Source organism: Penaeus monodon, chromosome 1, assembly GCF_015228065.2.
Source record: "Penaeus monodon isolate SGIC_2016 chromosome 1, NSTDA_Pmon_1, whole genome shotgun sequence".
Taxonomy (NCBI): domain Eukaryota; kingdom Metazoa; phylum Arthropoda; class Malacostraca; order Decapoda; family Penaeidae; genus Penaeus; species Penaeus monodon.
Window position 1 is genome coordinate 19,033,691 of NC_051386.1, and position 13,760 is coordinate 19,047,450.

Genomic DNA, 13,760 nt, shown 5'->3' on the forward strand with positions numbered 1-13,760 from the left:
ATAGCATGTGGTAGTTGTTGCTTTTATTTTTGGTATTAGAATATGAAGAATCATTTTGCATTGTTTATGAAAAATTGAGATTAGAGTTTTGTATTGTAGGATAGAAATAGTCTGTATGAAAATTTTTGAAGGCTCTTCTGCTGTCATGAGGAATTTCATTTGAGGATCCCTTTTTCTATTTTCTTACCTACTGTTATTTGCTCTTCTGCTTTTTCTTTTTCTTTTTCTTTTTCTTTTTTCCTCCTCCTCCTCCTCCTCCTCCTCCTCCTCCTCCTCCTCCTCCTCCTCCTCCTCCTCCTCCTCCTCCTCCTCCTCCTCCTCCTCCTCCTCCTCCTCCTCCTTTTTCTTCTTCTTTCTTCTTCTTCTTTCTTCCTTTTCTTCTTTTTCCTCCTCTTCCTTTTCCTCTTCCACTTTTTCTTCATCTTCTTATTTTCCTGTGTTATTGTATTGTTTAGTTTTCTTCTTATCACACAGTATTGTCATTATTCATTTTATTGTAGAGTAGAGTAGTATTGTCATTATTGTTATTATTATTGTTGTTATTATTATTATCATTATCATTGTTATTATCATAATTATTATTAATATAATTGTTATTGTTATTATTATTGTTATTAATATTATTATTACTTTTTTGTTGTTGTTATTGTTATTATTATTATTATTATTATTATTATTATTATTATTATTATTATTATTATTATTATTATTATTATAACAACTGTCATTAACACTATTAATGTTATGAATACTAGCATAATTAGTTATTATTTATCTTATTTTCTCTGTTATTATTAATTCACTATTAGCAGTAGTATGTGGTGTTGTGGTACTATGATAGAAACAACAATGAACAACAATATGAACAACTATAAAGCTTTACATTAACTGGAATCCCACAGGAAATTATTCATTTGCTCCTTTTTTCCCCTCTCTTCTTCTTCTTCTTCTTCTTGTTCTTCTTCTTCTTCTTCTTCATTCAGTCATATCATAATCTGTCATAAAGTTTTGTACTAATTGGAATCTCTCAGAATTTTTATAGGTCTTTTGTCCTTTCAGATATCCTTTTCATTCAGTCACAGCATGAACTTGTATCAAATTTTGTATTAATATTTCAGGTGTCGAGGTTGGATGCTCTCAGGAATTCCGAACCACTTCCCTTCTCAGCTTTCTTAACTGACACATTTGGTCGGCAACACACCTACCTCAGGATTTCCCTCACAGAGAAATGCAATCTCCGATGTAAGTATACTTGTATGGCTTGCTAAATGAAGATACTTTTGTTTTGTAGCTATAAATGGCTTCTGAATTAACACTGTTTTGCTTCGGTTGGAATCAAAAATTTTAACCTTTATTCTTCGACTTTCATTTTTCAATTTACAGGTCAATATTGTATGCCAGAAGAAGGGGTAAGTCTGACCCCAAAAGACAGACTTTTATCAGCGGAAGAGATTCTGAGAATTGCGAGATTATTTGTGTCTGAAGGAGTAGACAAAGTGAGATTAACAGGTGGAGAACCGATGATAAGAAAAGATTTAGAGTATATTGTGGGTGAGTGATTTGAGTGATGTTCATAATTTAACAAAGAAATAATACTGCTGCTATTGATGCTAGGAATTTGATATTTATAGTTTTATTTCCTTTACTGATGATGTCTTTAGTATATCCATATTTAATATATTTTTGCATATATTAGAGATATGTCAGTTCATTATTTCCTCTAAAATAATGAACAACTACTTAGTCATGGTTATCGAAATATTAAGCATAAGAGGATTGTAAATTATTCTATCAGGAATTATTACAATAAAGAAGAAGATTTTAAAGGTAATGATAATAAGAAGCAAATAATCTTCACTGTTATTGATAATTTTTGGATAGTATATTTAGTACCAATACCATATGTTATTTTCAAGTCTATGTCAATACCAGTACCATGTATTATTTTCAACCTCCAGAGTCATTAGCAGAGCTTGGAGTAAAGCAGATTGGCCTTACAACAAATGGTCTGTTATTGAAAAGAAGATTAGCAGATCTACAAAATGCTGGACTGACGCACTTGAATGTCTCGTTGGACACCTTGATCCCACAAAAGTTCGAACTGATCACCCGTCGCCGTGGCTGGGAAAGAGTCATGGACGGCATTGATCTCGCTCTTGATCTTGGGTTTTCTCCTGTTAAGGTGAGAGTAACATGTGATGTTTGTATATTAACTTTTTTTTTTTTTTTTTTTTTTTTTTTTTTTTTTCCCCCAGACATATCAGGGTGGGATTGACTTTGTATATTCTTTTTAATCAAATTTAGTAAGCATATATATAATTTTTTCTTATGAGAGATACTTTCACAAAAATATTTTTGCATCAGAACAGACTTAGTGAACTGTAAGTTAGCAATAGGCGTTTGCAGAATTCACATAAGCTAATGTTTTCTCACTAGAATAATAGACATTATTCAGACTTAACAATAGTTGCAATTTCTTTAAATAAATGTTTTGTAGCATGAGAGACACTTATTTAAAAATAAAAATGGTACTGTTTATGTTTCTTTATGTTTAAGATGTTTTTTGCAGTGTGTACTTTATATAAGATGCAAACACAAGGAAGTAAGTCATTATAGTAATATAATTCTAGTCTTATTAAATTTGAACAGGTAAACTGTGTGATTATGCGAGGGAAAAATGAAGAGGAGTTGACAAACTTTGTGGAGCTCACTAGACATAAAGATATTGACATCAGATTCATCGAGTACATGCCATTCGATGGGAACAAGTATGTGTAATGTTACTTGTCATTTGTTATTGCTAGCAGAGCAATAACTATAATTGTTTAATCGTTAGTTATACTGTTGTATTCAGAAAAGGAAATTCATTGATTACTTTATATTTTTAATTAATGTAAAGCCTTTAAATCTTATTGCATGAAAATTGCAACCATTTTTAACTTTGCATATTTGTTTTAGAAACTGATTTGAACTTTTATTGTAGTATTGAAGCTTATTTCTATGACACATTTATAGAGAGTGAATTTAGGGGATTGTAGTTTATTATGATTATCTATATTTTCTAATTAATTAGTAAGATGTATTTTTTGAAATAACAGACAGTATTTTCAAATATTTTTTGACATTTCAGGTGGGTTGACAAGAAGATGGTTAGTTACACTGAAATGCTGGAGAATATTGCACAAATACATCCAAATCTTGTCAAGATAAATGATAAAGCTAATGACACATCAAAGGTATTACATTCTCCTTCACATTTTCCTTTTCATGTACATAAAAAAAGAATTTGAAACACTGCACAAGTGACATGTTTTTTATTTAATGTCTAGTTATGGTGTATGTGCCTACGAAATGCAAAAGAGTGAGATCCTAATGCAAAAAGATGAAATGTTATGATTGTAGAATAAAGTATTTGGAATGCTACAAGTTATATGATAGGATGATTTAGTGTGTGCTGCCAGGTGTATGTTCCTGTATGTTTGTTAAAGCAGGATAGCATTGTAAGAGCATAGAAGATAAAGGGATGAAGATATTCTCAGGTTACAATTGATGTTCTTTCATGAACAACTCAAATAATAATAAATATTTAATTATTGATAAATATTTACATAGTTTCAGATTTCTAGCTTTATGAATAATTTCTTTTCTCTTCGTTTTTCTACAGGCCTATAAAGTTCCAGGATTTGTAGGTCAAATTGGTTTCATTACATCCATGTCAGAAAATTTCTGCGGAACGTGTAATAGGTTGCGCATTACAGCAGATGGCAACCTAAAAGTGTGTCTGTTTGGTGCCTCAGAAGTATCTCTCAGGTATGTTTAACAGAATTATTAATATAAATTTGAGTATTCTTTTGATTTCATGTAGTAAGAGAGGAACAGTTTTTATTGTGTGTGAATATACAAATGAAGTATTGAGTATTTTTGTTGCAGTGCTTTTATCCAAGGTAATTTCATTTATTAGGGATTCGATGCGTGGTGGATGCACTGATGAAGAGCTGTTGGAAGTTATTGGGGCAGCTGTTGGCAGGAAGAAGAGGCAACATGCTGGTAGCTATCACATTTTATTTATTTACTTGTTTTTTCTTATCTAATTTTGATATTTGATATGATACAGTGGTTTATTGGACAATGGTAATGCATGCAGACAAGCTGTAAAATTGTTCATTGATAAAATACAGTACTTAATAGTTAATAAATCTAAAGTCATATGGAAAAGATAATCAAGCCTGTAGTAAGGATAAGTCCGATGTGCGAAGCTTAGCCTCACCTGGGCTATTCCCATGAGGGGAGCCCGGCCTGTGTCGACTAATTCCAACTCGCTCACGTGTGTCAGCTGGTGCTGACTTGGCTGAACCTAGTCCTTACCTGCCATGGTGCCCAGCCAATTATTTTTTCCTTATGTCTTCCCTTAGACTTATTTACTACTAATTACTGTATTTTATCAATGAATAATTTTTCAGCTGATCTGCATGCATTGCATAATTATATCTGTATTTTTTATTTTTGATCTTTGCATCATTTTACTTGTAATCAATTGAGAGTTATAATAGATCATCTCAATATTCTCTTTGAAGTATTTTTTTGAAAATAATAGTATAATGTCTATAATTTTATATCACTAATATGTATTATTATTATTATTATTATTATTATTTTTATTACTACTATTACAGTATGTTTTACATAATAACAAAATTATTTAAACTATACTTTTTGATTTACAACTCTTATTATTGTTCAGTGTATTTGGTTAACTATCAATTAAACTTTGCTTTTCCTTTATTCATTTGCAGGCATGCAGAATCTGGCCAAACTCAAAAATCGTCCAATGATTTTAATTGGTGGGTGATGCGTGGGAGCCACACACAGTATAGTATGTACAAACTCCATATATCTTACAGCTTAAGTTTACCTTTATAATATTTTTGTAGTATAACATGGAGACATTTAGCCAAGTTGAAGGATGATGAAGTGGTACTTCAATTATTTGAATTAACTTTCCTCTTCAATTCTTTATGTTTTCTTTTCTCTTTCTTCGGCTCATAAATGTAAAAGTGCAGTGTATGTGCAGATTTATTTTTCGTGATATTGTATATCTTGTATATTTTTTTTCCAGGTAAAGGATGTTATCCATTAGGTGCTTTACTACCTATGCATAAAAGTCCTTTGCTATCATCAAGACTGCTACATACCTCCATCATACATACTACTACTTCTAAAGATGAAGAAAACTCAAAACAGCAGCACTTTCCTACCTATCCACTAGATGACTTTTCTCACATGAAATACTGGGAGCACAGTTCTATAAATGACCTGAGTGATAATAACCTACAGCCTGTCCAAAAGAATATATCAGAGGTTGTTGTAAAAGCACCAGAAGTTTTCTATTGATCATAGTGCAAAATTCTGGAACGAGTTCACAAAAATTGATGTAAGTGTAGATAAGAACAAAGGCAAAGAAAATGGAGAAGAATCTGATTATTGTCAGCCAGAAATATCAGAAAGAGGAAAGGAACAGGAGGAGAAATTAAGTCATGTTGATAAAAAAGGAGAAGCACAGATGGTAGATGTAAGTTCCAAAAATATAAGTGTACGTCAGGCCACAGCAAGAGCAGAAGTTTATCTTGGACCAGTAGCGTTCAATTTAGTGAAGGAGAATAAGATGAAGAAAGGGGATGTGCTTGGAGTAGCTCGCATAGCTGGCATTATGGCTGCTAAGAAAACATCAGATTTGATTCCCTTGTGTCATCCATTACCTCTGGATCATGTTGAGATTTTATTTGATATGCAGGAGAAATTTGAGGAAGAAATGTGTTATAGAACTGTAATAGATGCCAAAGCTACTACTTCCGGTCGCACTGGAGTAGAAATGGAAGCTCTTACCGCAGCTACTGTTGCAGCTCTCACTATATATGATATGTGCAAAGCAGTATCTCATGACATCACTATTTCAAATGTCCGATTAATGTTTAAGACAGGTGGTAAGAGGGAGTTTACAAGGAAATCATAATATGTTGTTAAGTTTTAAAACCTTTTTTAGATTTTATGACAGCTGTGATTTGTTACATCAATTTATATATTAAGTATAACAAGTATTTTAATATTATATCACTGAAAGATTAATAATTACTCATAGTGTATAGTAGATATAAATTATTTTTGTTGATATGCAAAACAAATGTGATATTCCCTAGATTTTGGAAAAGTATAGAGATAGAGAAATTACTTTTGACCTAAACTCTATAATTTCTGTAAATTTCACTATTTTGTATATCTATGACAGCAGTACTTATACTGTTTTGATAATTGTAACTCAGAAACTACCTAATGAAATCTATTTACAATCACTATATTTTCATATTCATATTCCTGTTTCATATAGTATTAAGATTTTAAAGCTTCTAGCTCATGAAAGAAGTGAAACTGTAATACAGTCTTTCATAGCTCCAGTTTTTATACATTTTTTCTGTATACATAATGCTGTGAGACTTGTTTCAGTCCAGGACTATTCATATATATATATATATATTGTTGTTCTCAATGTAAAAGAAGTTATGATTATTGCTGTTTATTTTAAAGGAATTTACAAAATTACAATTGTAGCTTTTCAGTTTTTTTTTTTATTATCAGATTAGAGAGTAAAAAATGTCACAAACCACATATTTGTTTACTAAGAAATGCTTATTAAATAGTACTTGTTATTCTGAGTTTCTTTCTCAACAGAAGTTTGTCCTGTAATTGTGAAAAGGTAGAAAAGTTATATTTAAAGTGCATTAAGTATACTAAAAGGGATCTACTACTTTACCCCTAATATGAAATTGGGTTTTGAGTGTTTTTGGAGTGCAGCCCAGCTCCATTTTCCTGTTTTATGAAAGATTGTGTTGATGATTGCATATAAAATTCACAAGTCACCCAACATTTTATCTTTTTGTGTAATGGTACTGCTCTGAGAATTGTTTTTGCTTTTTAATGGAGAGAATGTGTGTTGTGGCACAGAATCCCCCATGAGGGCAGGAAATATCCAAGCTCTCGCACTACAAGTTCTTGAACAGCTAGATTTAGATAAAAGTCAGCTAAATATTCAAAAGAGAATATTAAGATGATGGATCATTGATTTCCAACTGATTATAAATAAAATGATGGAAAGATCAAACAAAAAAATCAGATATAAATGTGTAATGGCTGGAGATAAGCTGTAAATTATTTATTGATGAGATAAGTTCTTGACCAGCTTATGTAGGACTGAAATCAAACATGAATTCTTGTTTGTGCTTTGAAGTGCAATTGAACTTCTATGATTCTGGGTATAAACAGTGGTTGAAACTTTATATAGTAAAGTATTAGACATATATAAACTGATTATCAAATAGACATTGTTACCATTACTTCTACTACTATTATTATTACTTCTTTTGGTTGTTTTGTTGTTTTCAATATGATCTTTATTACTGTAACAATACTGAAGAATACAATAATAGTAATAACTGTGAGAACAATTAATAATAACAAATAATAATGATGATGTGGGACAAATAAAGGTTTCTTATATAATTTCTGACAACAGCCACTGTAAAAAAAAAATTAAAAAGAGGACAGGTAAGCATCTGAACCCATCATTATCATTTAAAAAGAGGACATCAAGGAAGTCGATATCTGAAAATGAAATAGAATAGAAGTATGTGATGTTCATCTGATGCCAGCAGACAGCATCCCCCTTGAAATATAATTCGACAAGATCTGGTCGAGCTGCCCAAGCCATGACCTCCTAGGTCGTCTCATGGGCCTACACCAGGATTGTCTCGTAAAGAGACAAAGTGATGGGCATGGTCATCCACAGGGAGACTAACTAGCTGCCTGTATAGCGTGAGTTGGCGATCCCTGATTATGCATGTAACAGGTCCCATGCCGGCCTCACGGTGTAGTCTTCGGTTGGACACATGGTCCTGCAAACTGTACCCCATGATCATACATAGGGATTTGTTACAGAAGGCATCAGGACAGGCAAAATCGAGTTCGGTGACCTTGATACTGCCCAGTGTTGCTCCACATTGACTTGGGATAGGAGCTCTGCAAGTGTTGGAAAGAAGTTCGACAGGCCCCCACCACAGCTTACAGCACTTTCATTACCAGTATATATGCTTGCTATTAAACCAATAATCCGTGTCGGAATTCCCCTCAGTCTCAGGATCTCCCATAGCGATTCACGATGAACCGACCTAAGCGCCTTCTTGAGGTCGATGTAGGCTGCAAGCAGCCCACGACCAAACTCACGACGGCGTTCCACAATCACTCGAAGCGCTAGGATGCAGTGGACTTGCCATGATTGAATCCAGACTGCTCCGGTCTCTGGTGCCTTACTAGGTTCACGGATCCGTTTCAGAAGAAAGTGGGCAAAAACCATGCCTAGTATATTGAGCAATGTGATGCCACGGTAGTTGCTACAGTCCCAACGATCCGCTATCCCCTTCCAGAGAGGGATGACCACGCCCTTCAACAGGTCAGGGGGAATGGAACCAGAATGCTAGATGGCAACCAAGACCGTATGGAAGTCCCGCGCCATTACAGTTCAGCGGGGATATCGCATATACCTGCAGCTTTCTCACCCTTAAGCTTAGAGATCGTCTCCCCAATCTCGGTTAGGGTTGGAGGTTCATCGCTGATGGGTGGATCTAGCACAGGGATCGCGACTCCACTTGCGTCCAGACTAATTGCATGAGGGGTTTATCTGGTACAGCTGTTCAAAATACTCAGCCCAACATTTACGAACCCCATCATGATCCGAGATGATCTGAGATGAACGGACTGTAGTCATCTGCATACACACACACACACACACACACACACACACACACACACACACACACACACACACACACACACACACATATATATATATATATATATATATATATATATATATATATATATATATATATATATGTTTATATATGAATATTATATATATATATATATATATATATATATATATATATATATATATATATATATATATATATATATATATATATATATATATATATATATATATATATATATATATATATATATATATATATATATATATATATATATATGCTTTAAAATTGTAATTAAAAATCCATAGTAAGTTTATATTACCCATGGATTCGTAAGCTGGATTAGAAACTTTTCATTTATTTATTTATTTATTTTGGCAGGGAGATTGTGATCCATAGTCTTCTTATCTCGTATCTGTGTATACGCTTTGCATGCTTTTCAAAAACAGGCCACAGAATTTGTGGCCTGTTTATCAATTTTTTTTTCTGTAGGTTTTGTGTTGGAATTATCCAGATAATATCATAGTTGAAATTCCAGATATTGCACTTAACAGTAACTCACATTCACAAGAAACTCTGTTACATAAATAATACAATTTTTTTTAAAGGTCTCTTCTTGATCGACTAGAACAAGAAGTCTGTGCTTTTGCTATATTCATTAAGAGAAATCAGATCTGTGTATTTATTTGTTGACATACTCACCCACTTTCCTAAATATTCTCTTTTCGTTGTGTTTTAATAGTTATTGAAACTTATCGTTTCTCCTAAACATTTCCCTAGAATTTTGGCATTACCGTTCCTGCTAATATTTAATTTTCATATTCCTAATTTCTCTTCTTTTTCCGTACTCAGACATGTTCTTGTAAATAGTATCACACTCATTTTCTGCAAATGTTGTGAATCACTGTAGAAACAGTTAAAAATATACAGGTTGTTTGAAAGCAAGTTAGATTTTGCCAGTGATAGCCAGTAGATGTAAGAATAGGTATGGAATTGTTTGTGTTAGTACTTTGAAAGACTGACTTAATGTCTTACTGAGTTTGACTGCCTTGGGTAGCGTTATCAGCTTGTTCAACTAGTTTTTTTTTATTGTATTCATCATACGCGCGCACGCACGCACGCACGCACGCACGCACGCACGCACACACACACACACACACACACACACACACACACACACACACACACACACACACACACACACACACACACACACACACACACACACACACACACACACACACATCATGTCACTAGTAAACTTGAGAAAACGATATATAGTAATTACATTTTGTACTCTAACGGCATGGGTAACCACACATATCGTTCATTATGTTTTGGATTTGTACTCATCAAAGCAAATACAGTTTGTTATAATTCTTTATTGGAAAAAGCAGGTCATCAGTTATAAGGATCATCGTTGAACTATTAAATTTTTTCAACATTGGTGTTTTAATTTAGGTAAATAACTGCCTGTTTATACAAACATACTCTACTGCTTATAAAACATATCAGTCCTTTCTTTGTGTTTATTTATATTTTCACCGGAAAAGAAATTTATTGTCGATTTAAAATATAAATCGCCTGCAAAAAAAATAATATAATCACTTTCTGAAAACACTAGTTAATACGAAAAGTAATTGTGTTGAAAAATATGGGAGTCAATTGTAAGACAGATAATATCTATGTGATAAGAATTTATTCATATAAAATATAAACTTTTTTTTAGTCTTTTGAAATTTTACGATAAATAAAGTATATAATAATCATAAGCAATTAGAAAGTAAAGTACACAATATTAAATTTAGTCTTTCTAAAATCATTAGTGTACCAATGCATATAGTAGGAACATTTTTTTTCACTTCCATTTAGAACAGATCATTTGGCACAGCAGACTGGATTTAAATAGTTTTAGTGTATATTATCAAAGTTTTTTTTCAGTGTTAGATGTAATGGAATGGTTGTATTATTAAGTGGAAGCTCATTTGATATTATGTAGAATTATATGCACATACAACAGTAAGTTTGTAGTTTAGTTAAACGAATTTCACAAACAATAGATCACTAATTTCAATTCTAAATGCATATTCTCACTTAACAGTAAATAAATTCATAATAAACTATCATTCAAGATTTACTAATAAAATCACTTAAGTAAAATACAAGACAAATCTCTATTTTAAAAGATCTCCTAAGCTTTCTTGTAATACCACAGGAGTTCTATCCAAATGAACGATTATACTACATGTACTGTATATTCATAAAGATACAATTCCATGACACGAGCTTACCAAAAAATGTAAAAAAAAAAAAAAAAAATCTATAAAAAGAAAAGGAAAAAAAAGGGGTTTTCTTCCTTTTTTTTTTACAAGCGATTGTGGTGATGACTCTCCTTCCTGTGTTTCCTCAACTTCTCAAGCATCTCTTCGAACAGCTGATCGATGTACTCCTCCTCTTCCTTATCATTGATGAGATAATCATCGTCTTCGTCATCCTCGTCGTCGAACAGGTCGTTATAGTCGTCATCGAGAGGATCAACATCGTCGTCGTCGTTTAAGTCATCATCGTCGTAGTCGTATTCATCGTCGTCATAGTTATCGAATTCCTGGACACCGAATTCCTTCTCTGAGGCTTTTGAGCTCTGAGTCGACGTGCAAACCCAGCTGCCTACAGCACATACACTGGAATAATAATAATAATAATAATAATAATAATAATAATAATAATAATAATAATGATAATAGCAATAATGATAATAATAGCAATAATGATGATGAGGATGATGATAATAATAATGGTGATGGAGATGATAAGGGTGATGATGAAGATAAGGATAAGGATAATGATGATGATAAGGATAAGGAAAGAGATGATGATGATGATGATGATGATAATTATAATGGTGATGGAGATGATAAGGATGATGATGATGATGATGATGATGATGATGATGATAAGGATAAAGATGAGGATGAGGATAAGGAAAAGGATAAGGATGATGAGGATGAGGATAAGGATGATGATGATATGGAAAGAATAAGGATAAGGATGATGATAAGGAAAGGATAAGGACAAGGTTGAGGATGATAACCATATTCACGTTTAGTTCATTTCTTAATTATCCACTTCTCTCTGAGGTTTGACAGGTTACTTGGAAAACACCTATTATATGAAGAGGCTATGCTCATATATCGTATTTCCTATCCTAAGAGTAGGAATATTACGCACGCACGCACGCACGCACGCACGCACGCACACACACACACACACACACACACACACACACACACACACACACACACACACACACACACACAATTTTTTTCCCATATGCAAATGCGTGTATCGAAAGTCAAACAAAACTTACCAGTGGTTGCCATCAACATGTACATCTTCTCCATCGTAATATTTACTGCCTTCCAGTGAACATTCTGTTGAAATGCATAATAGTTTATATATATGTAAAAGCATACGATTTTTGGGAAGAAAAAAAATTGCCATGAAATTATTCTTGATGAACGTCCAGTATTCCTAGCCACGAGTTTTTCGAACAGATTATTCACATTTTCTTGCTGATAAACTCACGCTTTTGAGGAGGACGATAGCCTGGAGAAAGCATGGTAGTGAATTCCTCGAAATCCAGACGCCAGTCGCGGTTAACATCGGCTGCATCGATGAGGGCATCTACACACAACGCTCTGCGGAGGGAAAAGTTTGTACGTAGATAATTGTTACAATTACGTAAATTTACTTTAGACGGGGCAGAAGAATTCCCGTTTTCTTTGTCAGGTGGTGGTTGGTTCGTTATGTTTGTAAATTTAATGTATAAGAAATTTTATGTATAAGATGTTCTTTGTTGTCAGTGTGTCTCATTTCATTTAAGAGCTGAAATGGTGATATTTAAGTGAAAGTCGTCATGAAAATGGGATACGTGTTTTGCTGAATGACACGACAAAATTGGCATCTGGAAAAAACTCTTTGTTTACGTACATGTTGTGTTGCTGTACGTAAATATTTGTGATAAGATCTGTTTGCTTGTTTATCTTGATAATACCTGAGTACATTTTAGCACCTCAGATTATCCTTCTCCAACCGCAGTATTAAGATAATTAATCTAATTAAGAATTATATTCAGTGTGCCGAATGTCTTAGACAGTTAAATAAAAAAAATGCTATTTAAACAAACAAACAAAATTAATTAATAAATAAGGTCTAATAAATAAATTCGGAGTACAATAAATGAATAAATGGAAATAGCAAAAGTCGAGCGCAGGTGAATTACGGCATATGTACAATTCACGACTTTTATATTCTTTCATCAACGAAAAACACTTTTTCCTTCATACAAGTTTCCCCGCACAGCAAGTACGTACCTGGTGAGTTCTTGATCTTGTTCAGGTCGAGCCCTAAATGGTGCAGATGATGTGCAGTTCAGCAGCTCATCCGTACCCAGATAGTTATCCCTGTCTCTGTCACAGCTGTAGAAACGGCCCCACAGACTCTCGCGGAAGGTCATGCCAGCAACATGCCACGGCTGGGAATCCAGGGTCTCCTGCCAGTGACGGTTGACCACCACCAAGAAGGCATCGCGCTGGGCACTGTAGCAGACGTCTGCAAAGGTATTTTTCGTTGCTGTTGGTGATCGATGTAAAGTCTCTCTCTCTCTCTCTCTTCTCTCTCCCTCCCCCTCTCCCTCTCCCTCCCCCCTCTCTCCCTCCCCCCTCTCTCCCTCCCCCCCTCTCCTCCCTTTCCCCCTCCCTCTCCCCTCCCTCCCTTTCCCCCTCTCTCTCCCCTCCCTCCCCCATCTCCCTCTCCCCCTCCCTCCCCATCTCCCTCTCCCCCTCCCTCCCCATCTCCCTCTCCCCCTCCCTCCCCCATCTCCCTCTCCCCCTCCCTCCCCATCTCCTCTCTCCCCTCCTCCCATCTCCCTCTCCCTCCCCCTCC

The 13,760-nt window shown here is 34.2% G+C and overlaps 2 protein-coding genes across 2 annotated transcripts in view; one reads left to right on the forward strand and one right to left on the reverse strand.

Moving 5' to 3' along the window:
- LOC119598479 (molybdenum cofactor biosynthesis protein 1-like) overlaps positions 1–6,701 on the forward strand; it is a 7,699-nt gene extending 998 nt beyond the window's left edge. The window contains 10 exon segments of the mRNA XM_037948139.1: positions 1,119–1,242; positions 1,384–1,551; positions 1,959–2,182; positions 2,650–2,768; positions 3,131–3,236; positions 3,665–3,810; positions 3,962–4,047; positions 4,794–4,841; positions 5,117–5,385; positions 5,387–6,701. Of these exon segments, the coding sequence (XP_037804067.1) occupies positions 1,119–1,242; positions 1,384–1,551; positions 1,959–2,182; positions 2,650–2,768; positions 3,131–3,236; positions 3,665–3,810; positions 3,962–4,047; positions 4,794–4,841; positions 5,117–5,385; positions 5,387–6,010 (1,914 nt within the window). The 3' untranslated portion in view covers positions 6,011–6,701.
- A 3,481-nt stretch (positions 6,702–10,182) lies between these two features.
- Positions 10,183–13,760, reverse strand: part of LOC119598571 (follistatin-related protein 1-like) — a gene marked incomplete in the record, with an annotated part of 21,139 nt that continues 17,561 nt past the window's right edge. Inside the window, 4 exon segments of the mRNA XM_037948252.1 lie at positions 10,183–11,497; positions 12,184–12,247; positions 12,402–12,514; positions 13,190–13,427. Coding sequence (XP_037804180.1) covers positions 11,182–11,497; positions 12,184–12,247; positions 12,402–12,514; positions 13,190–13,427 — 731 coding nt within the window.